This window comes from Chiloscyllium plagiosum, unplaced genomic scaffold (genome assembly GCF_037043375.1).
Source record: "Chiloscyllium plagiosum isolate Xiang-an unplaced genomic scaffold, Cpla_swu_hap1 HiC_scaffold_33, whole genome shotgun sequence".
Taxonomy (NCBI): domain Eukaryota; kingdom Metazoa; phylum Chordata; class Chondrichthyes; order Orectolobiformes; family Hemiscylliidae; genus Chiloscyllium; species Chiloscyllium plagiosum.
The window spans coordinates 13,908,273-13,931,027 of record NW_028270171.1 but is presented as its reverse complement, the minus strand read 5'-3'; the positions used below and the strand labels follow the sequence as shown (position 1 = coordinate 13,931,027).

At 43.0% G+C, this 22,755-nt stretch overlaps 1 protein-coding gene across 2 annotated transcripts in view; it reads left to right on the top strand.

Annotated features, from left to right (window-relative positions):
- LOC148141229 (uncharacterized) overlaps window positions 1-18,651 on the top strand; it is a 59,784-nt gene extending 41,133 nt beyond the window's left edge. For both annotated transcript variants that reach the window (XM_087978297.1, XM_087978295.1), the window contains 2 exons: window positions 3,938-5,155; window positions 7,150-18,651. In XM_087978297.1, the coding sequence (XP_087834423.1) occupies window positions 4,732-5,155; window positions 7,150-8,039 (1,314 nt within the window). In that variant the 5' untranslated portion in view covers window positions 3,938-4,731 and the 3' untranslated portion in view covers window positions 8,040-18,651. The remainder of the gene's footprint in view (window positions 1-3,937; window positions 5,156-7,149) is intronic.
- The last annotated feature ends 4,104 nt before the right edge of the window (window positions 18,652-22,755 follow it).

Genomic DNA, 22,755 nt, shown 5'->3' with positions numbered 1-22,755 from the left:
TTTCTATGTTTTTAGTTTAGTGAAACAATCCTAATTTAATTATTAAATGTTGCACAGGCAGTATTTTATTACTGCCAGCAGAATTTGATGGTTGAATTGAAGTCTTCAGGTCACTGTCATCCCTCTGCTAGTTCAGAATAACAAGGTGTCGACTGTTTTCTGCTTTTCTTATGATGCAGCCAGGATGGTGAGGTCAGGGCTGATGTGATTATCAGTGAATAAAGGTGATTGATGTAGAATGATAAATTGCATTGCATTGGATTTGTTAATGCGTTGTGGGTGTTACTGACTAGGTTCAGCATTTTTCTTTTTGGTCACAGCTTTATCAGGTGCATCAGAAGGCTAATGAACCATGGAAGTTGAAATAACTGTACAGAGGCCAGTCTTATTTATTTCCACATCCATAATTAACCTGGAAAGTGCAATGGTGAGCTGCCTTCTCCAGTTGCTACAGTCCTCAGGGTGTAGGAGTACTTATAGTGCTGTGAGAAATGGAGTTTCAGGAATTTGACCCAGCAACAATGAGGAAGTGAAGATATAGTCTGAAGTCAAGATAGCGTGTGACTTGGAGGAGGACTTGAAGCTATTAGTGTTCCTATATATCTGCTGGTCTTGTTCTTCTAGATGGTAGTGGTCGTGGGTTGGAAAGCGCTGTAGAAGGAATGGGCGGAAACTAGACATCTGGTAGCCATAAACCCAAAGTCATTAACGGATGCAGGATTGAGCTTGACTGTGTCACTTCCTTACCATGTGATAGCCTAGTTTCAGCTGTGGTTCAATGGGGATTATTCTCACCTCTACATTCTGCGTTCAAGCCCCATTTCCAGGGCTTGAGTACAAAGGAGAAATGCTGGTGCTTCTAATGTAGGATTGAGAGAGTGCAGCTCTATCAAAGGGGTTATCTTCCAGATGCGATGTTAAACAGAGGTTTTCTCTGTTTGTTCAGAAGGGTGTAAAATATTTCATGCCACTATTTCAAAGATGAGCAGGGATTTAATTTCTTGGTGTCTTGGTCCTCAATCAACTTGATGAGAACAGATTATCTGGTGCTTACCATAGAAATGTGTGATCTGCACTCTTAGGAATGCACAGCAATTGAACATAACTATATATGGAGGATAGTAAAAGAGGACAGCTTGGAGCACTGTCATTCTGGCTCCATGCGAATAAAGGAAGAATACAAAAGATTCTGGAGATCTGAAATATAACAGAAAATTGCTGGAGAAACTCAGCAGGTCTGGCAGCATATGTAGAGTAAAACAGAGTTAATGTTTCAAGTCTAAAGAAGATTCCTATAGATGTGAAATGTTAATCCTGCTTTCTCTGCCGATGCTGCCAGATCTGCTGAGTTTCTCCAACAATTTTCTGTTTCCATTCAAGCTGCTTGTGATCTGACATCATTATGTCATAACTCCATACTCCGCACGTACTGAGTAGTGATACTTACCATAACGATATATTCAACCTTTTCTTCTACAATGACCGCATTGCTAATCATGGGAGCTTACTGGTTCCTGCATTTCCTACATGAAAACCATGACCACGTTTTGGAGTTGCTCTGTTGTCTGCAAAGTGGACTTCAGATGTCCAGCGGTCAAGGTAATCACAAAAATGTTTTTGTGTTCCCTTCCAAAAACCTCCAGATGTGTCCAAGTGAGTGGCACTCTCACTTTGTGAGTCAGAGTGTTCAGGGACGACAGTTCCTTCTGCAGGAAGTTGAGTACAAAATCTCAAATGAAATGTTTCCTAAGACCAGGCTAAAATTTTTCACAAGTTTGAACCTGTCTGAAGAGCAAGGGTGGTGCCTTGAAAGGCAGAGGTGAGAAAGGTACAACTTTGGCTCCTTCACAACTTCCCTATTTCAAGAGTCGAGTTAGGTTGTTATCCTTGGGTTTCTCTTTTTTGCTTTCTGTTGCAACAACCTGCATTTATATAGCACATTTAACAAGGTAAGTCATCCACATGATCCATATAGGAATGACATTTGACCAAGTCACATGAGGAAATATAAGGACAGATGACCAAATCGTTTGGTCAACTGACAGATTTAAGGAGCATCGTAATTCACACGTGAGGGCCTTGGCAACTAAAGGCAGGGCCACCACTGATGTGATTAAAATCAGTTTGAAACACTGAGAACAGCTTGCATATTCATGTTTATCAGTTCCTGCTCATCAGGCTTGGGAACTTTTCCAGTCCCCTGCTTAATGCCAGCAGTCTTGTCAATCATCCCAGGAGAAGGCTTGCCAAACAGCCAGAGTAGGGATGAGGCCTTAATCAGAACTCAAGTCCCCACTAATACATGAACCTCTTTTTAAAAAAAAATTGACTTGGCAGACGTATTTTCAGAATCCCCACACTCCTCCTTATATCATTGGCTCTTTTTCATGAACTTTCAAGATTGCAATTTTGTGTTTTCCTCTTTGAGGAATAGTGGAGAGGTTAGGGATTGATTCTCAGATTGATTATCAGCCTAAAGTGTACCACATTGTGACCCCTTCCATCCTGGGATAGGACTTGAACCTGGACTTTCTCACCTTGATGTAGGGATGCTACCACTGTACTGCAAGACTTCCCACGTTACTGGCTCTGAAAGCATTTAAAATAAGCAAAACTCAAACCCTCAGTGTTAATGAATATTCTCTGATCACAGACACAATTCAGAGAAGACGGACGGTTTTGTCTCTCTCCATTCTGGAGCTATAGATAGAGACGCTGGAGGCTCCAACATTCTTCTCAACACACGGCTGATTCAGGAACCTCTTCTGCCCTTACTGCCTGTCGTCGATGTGTTGGGAAGAATTTACAGATTGACCAAAATAGGGTTATGTATCATTTTATGAACTTCCTTTGTCCATCAAGTCCTGCAATGAGGCTCAAACTCAACATCTGGCTCAAATGCAGTGATGTTGCACACTGCACCACAATGTTACTTCCCATTTACTTGTCCTCTCCCATCCATTTTATTTATACCATCGTTTTTCCCTCTGACTTTCCTTTACTCTTCTGTCACAATCTTCCTCGTTGCAGGGTCCACAAGTTGGTACAGTGCCCTCTAACCAGCAGCCGTCATTGTTCTCTTGTACGGGATCAGTCAGTGAATGCTGATGTCTGAGATAAGAAAGCGTTTCAGGTAACACTGCCAATCCAAATACCCATCTCGCCCCTCAAGTGGGCATTAAAGACCCTATTTCCCTAATTAAGTAACTCACACTGAATGTTCTGCCCAGTGGCCGGGATAAATCTTTATCCCTCAAGCAACATCACTAAAACAGATTTATTACCTGATGGTGATTTGTGGGACTTTGCTGTGCACTAGTCATCTGCCATGTTTCAAAAACAAAATAAGAATTAGGACCCCTGGAACTTGCCAGACTATTCCTAAGTTTACAGCAGTTAGAATATTTAAACATTCTTCATTAGATGTCAAGTGATATTGAGGGGGTGGTGAGAGTAGGGAAGGACCTTATGGTTGTGAAACGTCTTCAAGTTTAAAAAGGGCTTTAAAACCTTTATTTCAGACAAGAAAGAAAATTACTTTGAATATTGCTGAAAAAGGATACTGGTTACCAAAAGGCCTTGCATTCACCAGGACATTTATAAGAATGCCAAGTTTCACATCAATCAAAACAATTTATACAACAGAAGGACAGGTGCTGACTCGTTGGCAGATCAACTCTGGCCAAGGCAATGTCATGGAGAAAGCAACACGAAACTAATGGCACCCCAAGCTCCCATGTAATTCAGAAAAAAAAGATCAGGCTTGAACGTATTCCTTTTGTTTGCGGAGAATGGGCTCCTGTATGTGAATGTGTGTCGCTTGTAAATGTAAATGCATTAGGAAATTCAGGTACTTAATACCCCAGAGGTGATTTGCATTTAATTTTCTAGTTTGTTGATAGTGATAGTGAGCCCATGTTTTCTGTTTCATTTCCAGGCCCTTTGAAGTCTAAAGTCGGAGCTGCCCAAAGATTTGCCTCTTTAATTGATGATTGCTTCCTTCAGTGCACACTGACAGCTTAAATTGACTGAATCTCCATCTTTACGCTGACAACTTCTGAATCTCCTAACAATGAAATATTACTCTTTGCAGTTCCTGCCTAAACCTCCATCCAGGAAGTTGTGTCCTGCAGAACAGCCCTAGACAGTAAACTATCTTCTGAAAATCCAATGGTGAATTTAATTTTTAATTAATGCAAGAGTCAGATAACAGACTATTACGTCACACCCCTCCACAAGCCACAAGGCCAAAAGTGTTAACAGCCAACCCAGACCATATTTAACATCAGAAACTATGTGAAGTTAGGAGAGAAAATAAAATCTCTGTATGACCACCCTGATGATCACATGCTTTTTTATATTAAAAGTAAACCACTTCAAAAATATATAGAAAATATTTTCTGTCGAACTGCGTATTCCTGCTCACGGAATCAGTCTTCAAGTCAAGAATAGTGTAAAATTCTTTTGTTTTTAAAAAAAACAGTACAAATGATTTGAATTTTAAAAAATTTTCATGCCTATTTCTGTGCCAAAAAAAAAATAATGGGAAAATTAGTTAATGTGCAGTTTTATTTGCCATCCTTGTATTACATTCCTGTATTAAGGTTCAGGTTGTACTGATGTATCTGATTTTGTACAAGTCCATCTGTTGTGCAACAAACTCCATCAGCCTTCTATCTCCACACTTTTCTTCAAGTCGATTAAAGTTGTAGGGATACCAAGGATTCAAAAATGAGTTTAGGGAAGTTGCCGGTCCTCAAGAACCTGGTCTCCAACTCTCATAGCAAGCGTAGGTTCAAGTCCGAGCTGACCCCTGACATGATTAGCTCGCCATTGGGCGACTTCCGTCACACAATGCACGTAGGCCGAGGTGGAGATGTGTTTGGTGACACTTCCTTCCTCAGTGACCATGGAGGGGAGAAGGCGCGAGAGACTGCTAAGTCCAACCCGCTCGTCCGAGCACTGAGGAATGTCAGGAAGTCACCGATGAGGAGCCGCAATAGTAGCCGAGAGATGTCGCCTCCACCAGCAGTGTCCCCAATCATTAAGAATGCTGTCTCCCTGCCACATCTGTTAGAGACAAAGAATGGGTCAGTGGAGCGACTGAATTTCAAAAGCGTGGTGTCAAGTCCAGGAGTGATGGATGGATCATATGGTAAATTCCAATTAACTATTTATTCTTCCTTAGTTTTCTTCCATTCTCTTTTCTTTCTTCTATGATAAATACCAGAGGTTAAAATATTGGATTGACAAAATTCACTCAGATACAGTCAGTTTTATCTTTCGTTCACACATCAAAAATTCTCACCACATTTGTTCCCTCATCCACTCAAGTGCTCTCCAATTATATATATTCTCTAATTAACCTATTCAGCCATATTGCTACAGACCTCTGTAGCAGGTGGGACTTGAACCCGGGTTTCCTGTCTAAGAGGCATGGATGCTACCATTGCACCACAAGAGCCCTTATTGTCCCCCAATTATTTTTATTTATATTTGAAACTATTATCACATCACCAAACAGCTTTTTCCCACCTCTAACTCACCCATGGTATTTTTCATCTATTAACCACCAACAGTATAATTACCCATGTTTTCCAATTGTTCCCAAATTATCCTTAGATAAACAGAACCTACAGGATAATAACACTTAACTTGCTCAATGCTCTCTCTTCAACCTCTTCTGTGTCCTCTCAAGCTCTCCTTTTATCATTTGTATTTCCCTGATCCTTTACCCTCCACCTCTAATCGCTTTTCCCTTCTCTGTATTCCACCTGACCCTCTACCCGCTTCCCCTCCCTCTTAACCTCTATCACTCCCTCTTCCTTCTGCACTTTTTAAAAAACTTATATTTTCATTAGACTGGGCCTTTGGATTGTTATAATAAAAGTAAGAACAGTAGATGCTGGAAATCCAAAACAAAAATAATTGCTAGAGAGCTCAGCAGGACTGGCAGCATCCGTGGAGACAGAATTATTGTTTCGAGTCCAGTGGCCCTCCTTCAGAACAGTTCTGAACGTATACCACATTGCCATCTCTCCTGACCACCCTATACTGCCAGAAATACCCTCTCCCCTCTGCTGTTCCATCATTTAAAATCAGTGAAACACATACTGGCATTTTAACAGTCCAACTCACTTGTACGTTTCAAAATGAAGGTGCCATGTGACCAGTACCTTCATTTCCAAGTATACTGTTTTTTATTCCCCATTTGTTCCCATTTTAGCTCCATTGACTCCTCTTCATCTCTTGGTCAGAAGATTATCTCACTGGCTTGGCTGACACCCCATGTCACATCAGCAGAATTGTTGACCTCTTGAGATAGCTTTAAGCCAGAGCTAGATAAGTTTGTGATTATTAAGGGGATCAAGGGTTACAGGGAGAGGGCTGAAGAAGTGGGAGTTAAGAAACATATCAGTAATGATCGAATGGTGGAGCAGACTCAGTGGACCGAATGCACTGCAAAAACTCACCAAGCATCCTCCAACAGCATCTTCCAAGCTCCCGATCCATCTAGAAGGACAAGGGCAGCAGATATATGGGAACACCGCCAACTTCAAGTTTCCCTCCAAGTCACTCACCAACCTGACTTGGAAACATAGTGTCGTTCCTTTACTGTCACTGGGTCAATATCCTAGAATTCCCTCCCTAATGGTATTGTGGATTAATCCTCAGCCGGTGGACTGTAGTGGTTCAAGAAGGCAGAACACCACCACCTTCTTAAGGGCAACTAGGGATGGGCAATAAATGCTGCCCAGCCAGCGATGCCCACATACCATAAATGATTTTTTTTAAAAAAAAGGGTTAATTCTGCTCCTATACCATATGGTAATCGTTTCCCATTTTCGGGCCAGTTTTAGCGTATTGCACCCATAGGTCTTAGCGAGTTTTGAGAATACTTGTAGCTCAGATTGAGGTTCTGGGTGTAGGTTTGCTCGCTGTATGAAGGAAATGAACCTTCCAACTCAGCGAGCAAACCTACATCCAATACCTTACGGTGTAATCTCAACTCCAGTCTGCCTCTACACCCTTCTCAGCTGTTGCAAACAAGGTTGGGCACATGTTGACCCTAACCAACTCTTTAAAGTTAGCATGTGTTTGTATTCTGGATAAGTCTTCCTGACCAAACTCTTGCCTGTTCTTGTTCAGGATTGGAATCGGGATTCTGCACCCTTCCGAGGTGGTCCAGGTTGGACAAGCCGAAGGAGAGCCCCGCCGCAGCAAAATCGGAGAGACGGATGGACAACTTGGACGCGGCGGACTTCGAGCTTCCCCGCAATGACTCCTTGCTGTCCTTCAGCCTGGACCTGGGGCCCTCCCTGATGGCCGAGGTGCTGGGGGTCATGGTCAAGGAGAGCCCCGGGAGCTCGGCAAAGGCCGCGTCTCCGGTGAGATTTGACCTGGGAGGTTCTTTCGGACAGGCAGCACCTCAGGGAAACGACAGCGCTCACGGGAAGGGGGAGAGGGGCTTGTCAGTCGCGGCACGGAAGGGCACTTACCAGCAGAAGGGCGGTGCGGACCTGCACCCCGAGGATCTGAACGGCTTGGGGGGGCCGCAGGACTTTACTTCGGAGCGCCATGTTCTCCGGCATTGCGGCGGCGGAGGCGCCATCGGTTATCCGGATTCAAACGACGCTCGTGGCACGAGGGGCGGCGCCGGCGGCAGCCTGCGAGCGGGCACGCGGCAGCTCGCGCCGCGGGAGGCGGTTGGCGCTCGCGAGGGCAGCCCGCCAACGGACAGCGGCGCCCCCGGCCGCCATTTTGTCGCCGCGCCGTCGACGGAATCGTGGCGGTACCGGGCCGCCGAGGAGGCGGACAGCATTGACAGCAGCAGCAGCAGCAGTAGCAGCCCGGGCAGCTGGAGGAAGCCGTCGCCGTCGACCGGGCAACGTGTGCCAGCGGACGGCGAGGAGAGAGGTGAGGTGTACGGGGAGGAGTACAGGGAGAGGCGCCTGTCCCCGGCACAGGGAATGGCCTTCAGCCCCCTGAAGACTGAGGCCTTTGCCTTTGCGGATGAAGATGATGAGATCCGGGTTTAATTTCTCAGCCCCGACAATAGAGACTCTATGTTATCCATTCATTATTACTGTAGATGGACATATTTTTAAACGGGCATATTTCCTTGTTGTCTTTACAGATGATGCGGAGGCGCGGTGTTGGAGTGGGGTGGACAAGGTCAGAAGTCACAGGACTCAAGGTTACAGTCCAATAGGTTTATTTGAAATCACAAGCTATGTCAGTTGAAGGAGCAACGCTTGGAAAGCTTGTGATTTCAAATAAACCTGTTGGACTATAACCTGGTGTCGTGTGACCTCTGCCTTTACACATAATTCAGAGAAGGCACCTGAAAAGCCATTCTCAAATTGCAAGGAGCCCCAATGGGTGATGGCATACCTGACATAATGGGAGAGTTCTTGGATTGTGCAAAATTAGTTGTCCACAATGCCAAACTCAGTATTGTTGGAGGGAGGTGGGGGGGAAGTGAAGAAGGTACGAGGATGAGATAGGAATTGCTTTAGGTGACTCACCACAAGATGTATCAGTGTTGACTGGGCGGGTTATTCAGGACCAATGTCCCAACACTTGGTCAAACGTTCCAGTCTCACGTGGCCACTCTGCCATGTGGGTCAGCTGGCACAGTGTGGCCCACCCAGTGTTCTGCACACAGGAGAGTTCGAATGCGGGGGATCGGAGCAGAGTGAGAAAGAACCAGATTCACACAAAAACGATGCTGCGGATGCTGGGAATCTGAAACAAACTGAGAAAGTGCGGGAGAAACTCAGCAGGTCTGTCAACATCCGTGGAGAGAGTTAATTGTTCAAGGCCAGTATGACTTTTCATCAGAAATTGCTGGAGAAATTCAGCGGGTCTGGCAGCATCTGTGGAGAGAAAGCAGAATTAAATGTTTCTGGTCCAGTGACCCTTCTACAAAACAGGGTCTTCTGAAGAAGGGTCATTAGATCCAAAACATTAACTCTACTTTCTCTCCACAGATACTACCAGTCTGGCTGTGGTTTTCCAACAATTTCTGATTTCCAACATCCGTGGGGTTTTTTTCACTTTTCATCAGAATGCAACATTCAAGATTCTGTTCTGAGGGCTCGGTGAATAGAAAGCAGATGTTCCCCCAAGCTGAAAGTTCAGTAACAAGGGGGTACAAACTTAGGTGAAAAGTAAGAAGGTTTACAGGAGATTTGAGGAAAAACTTCAATGTAGAGGATTGTGTGAATCTGGAATGCACTGCCTAGGAAGGTTGTAGAGGCGGGAAACCTCGCAATTTTTAAAAGTACTTGAATGAGCACTTGTAACACCATAACATTCAAGATGATGGGTCTAGTGTGGGAAAAGGGATTAGTATAAATTTAGTGCATTTTTGGCGATAACAAATTTAATGGCCTCTTCTGTACCATATGATTCCATGAATGCCAAAACAATCATTAAACATGCATATATCACAGTATGTTGGCTGTTGGGACGATTTTCAGGTGCAATAAATGAGTTTGCCATTGACCAGAAAGTGAACTGAAACATTCATTTAAATACTGTAGCTACAAGAGCAGATCATAGACTGGGAATTCTGCAGTGGATAACCCACCTCCTATCTTCCCAAAGCCTGTCTACAAGGCACAATTCAGAGGGTGATGGAATAATCTCCACTTGCATGGATGAGTGCAGCTCCAACATCCACCATCCAGGACAAAAGCAGCTTGCTTGATTGATACCACATTTATCACTTTCCGCATTAACTCCCTTCACCATCGATGATCAGTAGTAGTGTATACTATCTACAAGATGCACTGCAACAATTCAGCAAGATCCTTAGATAGAACTTTCCAAAGCCACGACCATTTCCATATAGAGGGACAAGAACAACAGAGACAAGGGAACACCACCACTTGCAAGTTCCCGTCCAAGCCACTCACTATCTTGACTTCGAAATATATTGCTGTTCCTTCACTGTCGCTGAGTTAAAATCCTGGAATTCCCTCTAAGGACATTGTGGGTGTACCTACAGCACATAGACTGCAGTGGTTCATTCACCGAGTCCATTCATTGTTGGAAACACCTCAATAAGCTCATCCCTTAATCACTGATGAGGAAATACAGCCTTTGGCAATGTAACTTACCCTTTCTATTCTGACTCTTCTAATCACAGTATCTATCCGTCTATGCCGCTCCTGCCGACCCGGAGTCTATTACTTTTCTTGGACCAATGTAATTACCTGCGGCACCACTACCTGTGACTTGATGTAACCAGTATAAAGTTAGAGCCATCTAGTGACCAAAACCAGCAACCACTCTGTGACAGTTGACATGGAAAAACTGAAAGGATGATATTGGCAGTGTGTAATCAAAAACCTAGTAAGGTTTATGGAAAAGAAATTTGGCCCCGACACGAGATGTTCCATTAGTTATGTGTTTTTCTTTTTTTTTAGTTTGAATGTCATTCTTCCATGATCGAGATTGGTAAGAATATTCTAATAATTGTTTACAGGGCTCCTCCCAACAGCAGGAACTTGTCTCCTCTTGGTCCTGTAACTTTTTATATCAATGATCCATACAGCCTGATAACCAGGGACAGTAAGGGCTAACAGTCTGCCAGTTCAATTTGCTATCTTCCATCAAGCATAACAAGATCCCTATCAGCTCGATGTCTAATATATGTAATTCTCTGTGTCTGACTATATTGCAGTATCTGGATGCATTGCATGTCTGATCTAGTCTCTAAACATTTTTCTCTCTCTCCTACCTCTTTTATGTCTCCTCTGTCCCTCTCTTCCTTCACCCTCCTTGCTCACACTCCATATTTATTTCTCTCCCATCTCCTTGTTTTTCTCTATTCTCCCTTTCTTGCTGTCTCTCTTTCTCTCTGTCTCCTTTTCCCACTCCTTTCTCCCCAATCCCACTCTCTCTCCTCTTCCCTCACACACCCCCCCTTCCCCAAGGCGCACTCTCTCTTTCTCTCTCTCTCTCTCCAACATGCTGCTCCTCTCCGACTGCCCTTGCCCTCTAACTCCTCCCCCTCCCTTTGGCCCCTCTCTCCACTTGCCCCTTGTCTCTCTCCTTTTTTTTCCCCCCCCTTGCCCTCCTGTCCCTCTCTGCCTCCTCCCTTCCCTCATGCTTTTCTTTGCCACCCTTTCATGGATACTGTGGCAAATTTGACTATTTCAACCCTGCCACCCCCACACTGCAGCCAAGAAGGAGTGGTGAGGTGAGTGTTACCCAAACTGAAATTATCAGTTTATTCTCTCTAAGCTATTCACAGTCGCCTGCATACACCAAAAATGTCCTTTTATCTGTTGCCTTGTCTGTCTGCCAACAACACTTCTTGCTACAATCACTATCTCATCATCAAGTCTCTATCTGCATGAGAGAATGGAGGAGATTTTTTTGAGTGGATCTTGATACTCAACTGAGGTCATTCCTGCCTTTGAGATCATTGTTCTGAAAATGTATCAAAACAACAAAAAAATTACTTTGGCAAGATCAAGGGAATAAAATCCTGGAACTATGAAGTGGAAACAGGGAGAGTGGATTCATCAGCATCTGGAGGGCAAGAACAAGAATTCGGGTGCTTTGGGTGACTAACACACTTTGAAACAAAGTGCTTGTAATTATCAGATTCCCATTCGATTTGTCTGTTTTCAAATTCGCCATTGGGTCAAAGAAAATCGAGATTTGTATTGTGATTCAGCGCAAAAAGAGACCAGTCAGCCCATCATAGCCATTCTAGCTGTTCATTCAGTGTGTTGAAGTTCACTCAGGGCATCTGAGTTACTGTGGCAACGATGGTGGCAAAGTGATGGCAAAGGCTTCAGTTTTCTCTCTGTCACTTGGCCAACCGAGAATCCCTCCCTTCTTGCTGCCTGCTCATGGCAGGTGTTTGAAGGATCTTCGGGTTGACACTAAATCTAGTTTGGCTGTATTTCCTTGAAACTTAAGTTCCGGAGTGGGGCATGAAATTGGAGCTGTTGGTCCAGAGGCCTTCTCAACAAGATCTTCCTTGCTCTTTGGTAAAACTAAGCCTTTTTTCCTACTGATTCTCTATAGTACTGTCAACCTTGCCCTTCAAGAGTTTTTCCATATCCTTTTTTTTTATTTTATTGAATTTGCTTCCTGTACTTTCGTTGTCTGCACATTCTGGATTTTCTATTCATTCATGGGATGTTGGTGTTGCTGGCTAAACCAGCATTCATTACCCATACCTAATTGCTGTACTCTCAATTGCTATAAAATTCAGTTGGTTTATTAATGTCCTTTTAGAGAAGGAAATCTGACATCCTGCCTGGTCTGGCCTACATGTAACTCCAGACAACAATGTACTTGACTCTTAACCACCCTCTCAAATGACTATCAAGATGATAAGATCAGGGCCATTAGGGATGGGGAAAAAATTATGGCCTTGCCATTGATGCCCATATACCTTAAGCAAATTGACTGTAGGGTGCGTTAGGATGTGTTGAAGATGAATGATGCTGTATAAATTCCAGTTCTCCTTTACTGGTTAAGTAAGAAATTGAAACACTGATAGGAAAGCTTAATTTCAACCTCACTAAAGGTCAGTTTTCGCGAATTACAGTTACACTGAACTGTGTATAAAAGCTGTATCAGAACTTACTGAGTGAGCTCTTTGATTGTCATGAGGAGTTGGCTTAATGTTGAGCTATTAATAACTAATTACATACCATTCCTCTCTGTGCTATTGTCTCCTTAAAAACTGTTTGTGGGGAACCTCGGTTATCCAGACAAGGTGGGTGGGCATTCAGTTAATCAATTAAATGCCTTTCCTCTGGAGCTCGGAGTTTTTAAAAGTCTGCACCCCATTCAGGAGATTGCAGCAGCACAAAGCGCGCGAGCCCACGGCCAACACCTCTGCCGCCCGCAAGCAGTCGAACACCTCTCCCTGGCCCCCGCCTCCCGCCCTCCAACACCGACCCCTGCCCGCCCCATCCCCGTCCAGCACTGCCCCCGCCCCCTCATCCCCATCCAGCACTGCCCCCTCCCCCTCTCCAGGGCAGCCGGACTGGTCACCTACAATAAGACTGCTGTTGCTGCCTTTGTGGGGTAAGTCTCCAAATAGTGCATGCGCGCACACACTTTTTACTGCAACTTTCTGACAGGTTCCACCTCTGCCCTGTACAGGACAATGATGGAGAGATTATCTTGGTAGGGGGGATTTAGGGTACATTCTCTGTAGGACTCCAGGGAAATTATGGAGAGAGAGAGAAAGGGCGGGCAGTCAGTCATTTAATCACTGTAAACAAACGACGCAATCACGGCTGGAAACACATTTTTGATGGAATGTCTCTATCAGGACCGCAAGATCTTCGCATAATCCAATTTTCAGATAATTGGTATGTGGATAATTGAGGTGTCCCCGTGTACAATGGAACCTCAAGTATCTTTGAAACATCAAAAAGTGCTTTGCAGGAGTGCTCCAGAGGCCTGAGCTCTAGAAATGAGTTCAAATCTTAGTACAACTGATGAAATTTAAATTTAATGTAATAAATTTAGAATTGAGGTAAATTTCAGAGTTGGAGTAACCATTAAACAAGTACATTTTTGTACAAACTCCCTCTAGTTCACTTTTGATGTCTTTCAAGGGAGGAAATCTGTCAATCTTAACTGGTCTGACTACCTGTAACACCAAAAGCCACAACAACATTTAACTGCCCTCTGTAGTGGCCTAGCTGGCCACTCAGTTTCATTAACATCTACAGGGACACTGTACCTACACCACATGGATTCCACAACTTCAAGAAATGGCTCCTTTTTGAGGGGCAGTTAGGGATGGACAACAAATGCCTGGCATGCTAGTGTTGCTTACATCCCTTAAATGAATAAAGATGAAGCATTAGAACAAGTTAGTCCAAGGGGTGGTTTTTAAGGAGGCTAACAAGTTTGAGAGTGAATTCTGAAGGTGTGGACACCAATGGGAGACACTAGCTGATTTTTGTTTACATGAGAACCTAAAAAGAACATTGCCTAATCGGTCCTTCAAGCCTACTCTGCCGTTCGGTAAGGTCACGGTAGATGTGATTGTATCCTCTGACTGCACTTTCTTGCTTGGTCCCACATCCTGCACTGCTTTGTCAATCCAGCTCAGCCCTAGATTCAACAGCCTTAAATATAATCAATGACCAGCCTTCTGTGCTTTCTGGGGCAGGGAATTCCAAATACCAATAATCCTTTGGAACAAAATTCTTCCTCATCTCTGACCTAAATGGGAGACCCCTTACGTCGAGATTCTCTCCCCTAATTTGTGACTCTCCCACAACATCTCTTCACACCTCCCCTGAAGACCTCTCAGAATCTTTACACGTTCAATAAGATCACCTCTGATTGGTCTAAATTCCAATGTAGATCCAACCTTTTGTCATGAGGCATCATGTCTGTTAAAATTGCTTATCTGCTGGTATTCTGTGAATTATTCATCAAAGGTTAGTGATGAGTTGATACACAATCTCTTGTAGATATTTTCTTATTAGCCTGTTCAAGCATCTCTTGAGCAGGTGCTGCACAATGCTGGCTAACCTACTTGGTCTTTTCCTGCATTTGCTGTACCACCCCTCTTTGTGGGTTTGATTAGTTAAATATGGAGTGCCAGCACCACCTGGAGTTCTAATGAAGTAACTACAGGGGAGGAACCCTGGCTTTAAATATTTAAACAAGAACTGAGGATACTTAAGATCTGAAATAAAAACAAGTTGATGGAGAAACTCAGCAGGTCTGGTAGCATCCGTGAATTCAGAAACAAAGTTAAGATTTGGAGTCCAGTGGCCCAGATGCTATCAGACCTGGTGAATTTTTCCAACAATTTCAGTTATTGTTCTTGGATTAAATATCCCTGATTATCAACATCACTGTCATAGTAAAGCCACTTTTTTGCAATTATTAATTTTATTCTCATATTCCACCATGTCACTCATCCATGCCATTTTCAAAAACTCAATATGTAAATTCCAGCACCAAGATTTTGTGGGTGGGGTTGATGTGTGTTGATTATGGCAAGGACCAGAGCACATTTCGTCATTTACCGCGGGGGATGATGTTGCACTGTAGCAATCACAAGGTTCAAGCTGACCAGGAACCCCCCCAACTCTTATAACCTACCTGTGGTGTATCAAAACAAATTGCAGATTGATACCCAACCTGTTTGGCTCCATTGTGACACACGTTCCATGAACACGGACCATCTGGCCCAGAAATACAGGTGCTACCCACTGCCACAAGACCTTCATTATTCCAGTTGCAGACAGAATACATATTCTCCATGAAATTAGTTCTCCTTTATTTTATTAGTAATTCTACTTCTACACAGTGTGTTGGAATAGTTGAATGCTACTTCTGTGGAAATGACATCCATTTGAACAACAGTGGTTCCTAATCTCAGGGTTGTTATACAGAAAGTGAAAGGGATGAACTGTATGGTTGCAACGCTTAATTAATCTCCCATATCCCTGCACTCATCAAATTCTGGACTCTTGATTATTCTATGGTAATGCCTACAGCTGTCTGAGTGTCAAAATGTGGAATCCCTTCCCGCCGCCTAGACTTGTTTACCTCCTTTAAGGTACTCCTTATAACCCACATCATTAACCATATTTTTGGTCACCTGTCCAAGTATCACCTCTTGTGCCATGGTGAGAACCTTTTGATAAATCAAGTCTTTTTGAAGCGCCTTGGAGAGATTTGGCTACATGAACAGTGCTACAAGAAGGGCTAATGCCCGAAACGTCGATTCTCCTGTTCCCTAGATGCTGCCTGACCTGCGCTTTTCCAGCAACACATTTCCATCTCTGATCTCCAGCATCTGCAGACCTCACTTTCTCTACATAGATGCAGCTTGTTGTTGCCTGTGATTTGGGCTTTGAATGGAACTGGGGCAAGAGGTGTTGAAGGATCTACACAGGAGCTGAATTTCATTGCCACAGTGTGATACAGCACAGAAAGAGACCATTTGGTCCAAATAGTCCACACTGACTATATTCTCAAACCAAACTAGTCCCATTTACCTGTGTTTGGTCCATATCTCTCTAAACCTTTTCTACCCACGTACTTATCAAAATGTGTTTTTTTTAATGTTGTAATGTACCTGCATCCACCACTTCCTCTGGCAGTTCATTCCACATTCCACCCATTCTCTGTGTAAAAACGTTGCCACCCTTTTTTTCACCTCTCACCTTAAAAACATGCCCCCTAATTTTGAATTCCCCCACCGTAGGGAAAAGATCCTTGTTATTCATCTTATCTATGCCCCATATGATTTCATAAATTTCTGTAAGGTCACCTCAACCTCTTGCATTCTAGTGAAAAAGGTCCTAGCCTATCTTTAACTCAAACCTTGCATTCCCAGCAACTTCCTAGTAAACCTTTTCCGAACCCTCTTCAATATAATAGTATCCTTCCTATAACAGGGCAATCAGAACTGGACACTATACTGTAGAATCTCGACATGACATCCCAACTCTTATACTTGAGGCTCTCAGCAATGGAGGCAAGCATCTAAATGCTTTCTTAACCACCTGTGACACAAATATCCAAAAATAATGTATTTGAACTCCTTGGTGTCTGTTCTTCAACACTATCCACCACCCTACCATTGATTGTATAAGTCCTTGTTTGTTTTACCAAAATGCAACACCCCGCATTTAGCCAAATTGAGCTCCATTTGCTGCTACTCAGCCCATTCACCCAATTGATCAAGATCTTTTTGTAATCTTTGATAGCCTGTTCACTGTACCACCGATTTTTGCCTCCTAACCATGTCGCCTAAATTCTCATCCTGATTTTTTATATAAATGACAAACAAATGTGGACCCAGTATCGATCCCTGTGGAACACTGCTGGTTACAGGCCTCCAGTCCAAAAAAAACAACCCTCCACCACCACCCTCTGTCTCCTACCATCAAGTTAATTTTGTATCCAGTTGGCAAGTTTTCCCTGAACCCCATGTGATCTAACTTTTCTAGTTAGTCTACCATATGGAACCTTGTCAAAGACTTTACTAAATTCTATGTAAACGATGTCTACTGCTCTGCCCTCATCTATCTTTTTGGGTTACTACTTCAAAATACTCAGGTTTGTGAGACACTATTTCCCTCACATAAAGCCATCTGACAATCCTTAATCAGTGCTTGCCTCTCTAAATGCATGTACATACTATCTATTAGAATCACCTCCAACAACTTACCCACCACTGAAGTCAGACTCTCTGGTCTGAAGTTCCCATACTTCTCCTTAAGTCCTTCTTAAATAAAGGCACAACCTTAGCAAACCTTCAGTCCTATAGCATCTCATTCCGGTTTCAATGAGCCGAATGACCTAATTCTACTCCAATGTCTTATCGCCTCATAGACTGAGCATCAGTGTTGAGTTTGTTGTATTGATGGAAGCAGTCTTGTATCCAAAGAGGGGCTGCTGAAAGGATAGTCCTTCCCAAGAAGTAGACACTATAACATGTTTCTTCATGTCCAGGACTGTGTGTATGGCTTTATGGAGACCATTTAATGCCTAAGAATTTCCAATACCAATGTGTTCTGCTGTCCATTTTCTTTTCCTCCTTGCTACTTGTTCTAGCACAAAGATTCCTCTGCCTAGTAAAGATAAACTTCAATCTTGACTAAAGGGGCCTGAGCCATGGAGGTGTTGCATGACTAATTCTCTCATCCCTCATTGCTGTTCCAAGATAGGTTTTAGGCAAACCCTATTGTTCCCTCAGCATGCACAATTGCTCCAGTGCAATTGTTGTGGTTTTGATCACTTTGGCTTTCAGTGCATTAAGCATAGAAGGTGCTCAAAGGACTTCATGGTGAGGGTGGTAAAAGTGATAGAATCTAGGTGATTATGAGGAGTGGTCAGAGCATATTTGAAAGCAGGACTTCAAAAAGGGATGGGATTTGTAGGCTAGTTTTATAGCGTGTGGTTCTGGATGTCTGCAGAAGCATGGATTGAGGCTAAAAGAACATTTTGGGGAAAACATCCCAGCATAACAACTCCACTACCATTTCTAGGTTTTTATAATGTGGCAAGTAGTACGCCTTGGGTCAACTTACTTTGAAACATTTTGCAAAAGGTGAAGTGATGGATTTCACAACAACTCAAAATAGAATTCATACATTTGTGGGTCTCAGACCCTTCTACCTAACATTCAAACATCCCACATTTGTATAGATTTGCATTAGACTAAATCAAACTCAGCTCAGCAATGGGGACATGAGAAATGAAGAGCATTTTAGAAGTATAAAATGGATCTACTTCAGACTGGGATTCACCTCCGGATCTTCTGATCAGATGCCAAATACTCTAAATTAGGTGAAGGAAGGACCACTGCCTTTCTCATTAGCTTTGCAAAGCTCCAGTTAGATACCACTTCATGTCTACACTATAGTTGCAAAGAACAACACTACAATCTGCCATTCCCAGTAATCTACTTAGCAACCTTATTTTGATCTAATTGTGTACAATGTATTCTTAACTGTGTGTGATATGTATGTTTTAATAACGGGTCTGATTGATGTGATATTGGCTATGATTATTGATATGTGAATACAACCAGTATCCTGTAAACAAACCAATACAGGTCTATATTTAAATCTTTTACCTTGTGCATTTATTACTCTTCATCTATAATAAAACTTTTATTCTTTCTTTTGTGTGTTAGTGCTTTTGTTTGTATTTTTGCCCCAAAGATTCCACCTTAGAAAACAATATTCAGCCTTAGTTTTTTGGTTCACAGAGAGAGGTAGTCATCCAGTTGCTGAACCATTCCACCATTCATAGAATATAAAACATAGGTAGAGATGGTCAAGAGCATTAAGTTCCTAGGAGTGATAATCATCAACAATCTGTTCTGGTTCACCCACATTAAGGCAATGGTAAAGAAAGCACAACACGATCTCTGCTTCCTCAGGAGGCTAAGGAAATTTGGTATGTCCACAAGGACTGTTACCAATTTTGATAGAATACTTTCAATAAATACATCTATCTGGATGTATCACAGCATAGTATGGCCACTGATCTGCCCAAGACCACAAGAAACGACAAGAGAGTTGTGAACACAGCCCACTCTATCAGGCAATCTGGCCTTCCATTCATCTATACTCCCTGCTGCCGCAGGAAAGCAGCCAACATTGTCAAAGACCCCTCCCATTCCGGTTATACTGTCTTCCATCAGGCAGAAGATAGAGAAGTTTGAAAGCACATGAATAGATTCAGGAACACCTTCCCCACTATTATTAGACTTTTGAATGGACCTCTCAAATGTCGTCCTCTGCACCTTCTCTGTGGCTGTAACACTGCATTTGGCACTCTGTTCTGCTACCCTGATGCACTTTGTATACGATCTGCCAGGATAGCATGCAAAGCAACACTTTTTGCTGAATCTCAGTACACATGACAGCAGTAAATCAGTCAATCATAGGAACAGCCCCATCGACCCACCATGTCTCAGCTGACCATTATGCCATTCTATTCCAATCTTTCAGCCTGCACATGGTCTGTATCCCCTTATTCCCTGCTTGTTCATGTGTCTGTCTAAATGGCTTGAAAACATCACTATCACATCTGCTTTTACCATCTCCACCATCAATGCATTTCCAGGCATCTCCGCTGTCAGTGCGTTTCCAAGTACCTCCCATCTGTGTAAAGAAGTTGCTTCACACATTTGCTTTAAACTTGCCCCCACTCACTTAAACCTTTATCCTGTAGTGTTTGAGATTTCCACCAGGGATTTAAAAAAAACTCCTGACTATTTGCCCTATCCATACCTGTCATAATTTTATATACTTCTATCAAGTCATCCCTCAGCCTCCAGAGTTCTAGCAAAAACAATCCAAGTTTCTCCAACCTCTCCTTATAGCTAATACGCTCCAATCCAGGCACCATGCTGATAAACCTCTTTTGTACTCTATCCAAAGTCTCCACATCCTTCCTATAGTTTGGGGACCAGATCTGAACGTAATATTCCAAATGTGGCATCAGTAAAATTTTATGCAGGTGCAACATGACTTTCCAACTTTTGTACGCAATGCCCTGCAGAGGTTGTCAAGAACGCCATACACCTTTTTTCCCACCTTATCCAGTTGCGTTGTCACTTTCAGGAAGCTATGGACTTGCACCCCATGATCCCTCTATATATCAATTCAATATTGTAGTACCCTGGGGAGTGTTGAACAGAGAGACCCAGAGGTTTAAGTACATAGTTCCTTGAAAGCGACATCACACGTAGACAGGGCGATGAAGAAGATATTTGGCATGCTTGCCTTCATTGGTCAGGGCATTGAGTATAGGAGTTGGGATGTTGTGTCATAGCTGTACAAGACATTGGTGAGGCCACTTTTGGTTAGTACTGCACACTCATTAAATTGGAAAGTGCACAAACAATTTACGAGGATGTTACCAGGACTGAAGGGTTTGAGTTACAAAGATAGGTTGCGACTTTGTTCCCTGGGGTGTAGGAAGTTGAGGGGTGACCTTATAGAGATTTCTAAAATCAGGTGAGGCACAGATCAGGTGAATAGCAAAAGTCTTTTCCACAGGGTAGGGGACTTCAAAATTAGAGGGGATAGCTTTAAAGTGAAAGGAGAAAAATTTAGAAGGAACTGTGGGGCAATCTTTCCTGTGGCAGTTTATTCCACATACAAACCATCTTCTGTGTGAAAGTGACAGAGGTGGGTATAATTACAACATTTAAAAGATATTTCGACAGGTACATAAATAGGAAAGGTTGAGAGGGATATGAGATTAGTTTAGTTTGTGAAACCTGGTCAGTATGGATGAGTTGGACCGAAGGGTCTATTTCCTTGCTGTATGACTAACACAGTTTTAAAAACATATGCCCCTCTGAGAGAAAAAAAAATCATCTCTGGTTTAAATGGGTGATCCTTGATTTTTAAACACTCTCCTAGTTCTAGATTCTCCCACATCCTCCCCACGATCAAGTCACCTCTTATTCTTCTGATCTCTAGCAAGGACAAGATTAGCCTGTCCAACCTTTTCTATTATGACAACCCACCCATTCCAGATATTACTCTGGTAAAATAAAACAAACTGCCGATGCTGAAAATTTGAAAACAAAACAAATTGCTGGACAAAGTGACCAAACAGGTAGATGAGAGTAAACCGGTTGATGTGGTGTATATGGATTTCAGCAAAGCTTTCGAAAAGGTTCCCCACAGTAGGCTATTATACAAAATGCGGAGGAATGGGATTGTGGGAGACATAGCAGTTTGGATCAGTAATTGGCTTGCTGAAAGAAAACAGATGTTGTAGTTGATGGAACATGTTCATCTTGGTGTCCAGTTACTAGCGGCGTACCGCAAGGGTCGGTGTTGGGTCCACTGCTGTTCGTCATTTTTATAAATGACCTGGATGAGGGCTTAGAAGGGTGGGTTAGTAAATTTGCGGACGACACTAAGGTCGGTGGAGTTGTGGATAATGACGAAGGATGTAATAGGTTGCAGAGAGACATAAATAGGATGCAGAGCTGGGCTGAGAGGTGGCAAATGGAGTTTAATGTGGACGAGTGTGAGGTGATACACTTTGGACGGAGTAATCGGAATGCAAAGTACTGGGCTAATGGTAAGATTCTTGGGAGTGCAGATGAGCAGAGAGGTCTCAGTGTCCATGTACACAGATCCATGAAAGTTGCCACCCAGATTGACAGGGTTGTTAAGAAGGCATACAGTGTTTTGGCCTTTATTAATAGAGGGATTGAGTTCCGGAACCAGGAGGTTGTGCTGCAGCTGTACAAAGCTCTGGTACGGCCACACTTGGAGTATTGTGTACAGTTCTGGTCACCACATTATAAGAAGGATGTGGAAGCTTTGGAAAGGGTGCAGAGGAGATTTACTAGGATGTTGACTGATATAGAAGGAATGTCTTACGAGGAAAGGCTGAGGGCCTTGAGGCTGTTCTCATTAGAGAGAAGAAGGTTGAGAGGTGACTTAATAGAGACACACAAGATAATCAGAGGGTTAGATAGGGTGGACAGGGAGAGCCTTTTTCCAAGTATGGGAACAGCAAACACGAGGGGACACAACTTTAAAGTGAGGGGAGATAGGTATAAGAGATGTCAGAGGTAATTTCTTTACTTAAAGAGTAGAAAGGGTATGGAATGCTTTGCCTGCAACGGTAGTAGATTCGCCAAGTTTAAGTGCATTAAAGTCGTTATTGGACAGGCATATGGACGTACATGGAATAGTGTAGGTGGGATGGGCTTCAGATTAGTGTGACAGGGCAGCGTAACATCGAGGGCTGAAGGGCCTGTACTGCACTGTAATGTTCTACGTTCTATATGTTCTATGTTTTATGAAACTCAAGTTTGGCAGCATTTGTGGAGAGGAAGCAGGGTTAACATTTTTCTGAAGAAGGGTTACTGGACTTGAAATGTTAACTCATCTCTCTCCACAAGTGCTGATAGACCTGCTGAGTTTCTCCAGCAATTTCTGTTTATGTTTTATTAACTCTGGTAAACTTTCTCAGAATAGCCTCTAAAGCATTGACATTCTGCCTTAAATAAGGTTTGTAAAGGACTATATATTTGCTGTGACACTGATTTGCACTTCCTCCAACAGTGATTATTAATGTTGATTCATGAATATATAACACCCTTGAAAGGGACAGGGACAACTTCCAAAACAAAAGGCACAACTGATCTGTTCAGCAAATATGGGGCACAGGAAAGATATCTGGGTGCTCCAATGTTGGGTGAGGGAGTGATCTGTAGATTGAAAAGGAATGATAAAATTAAGC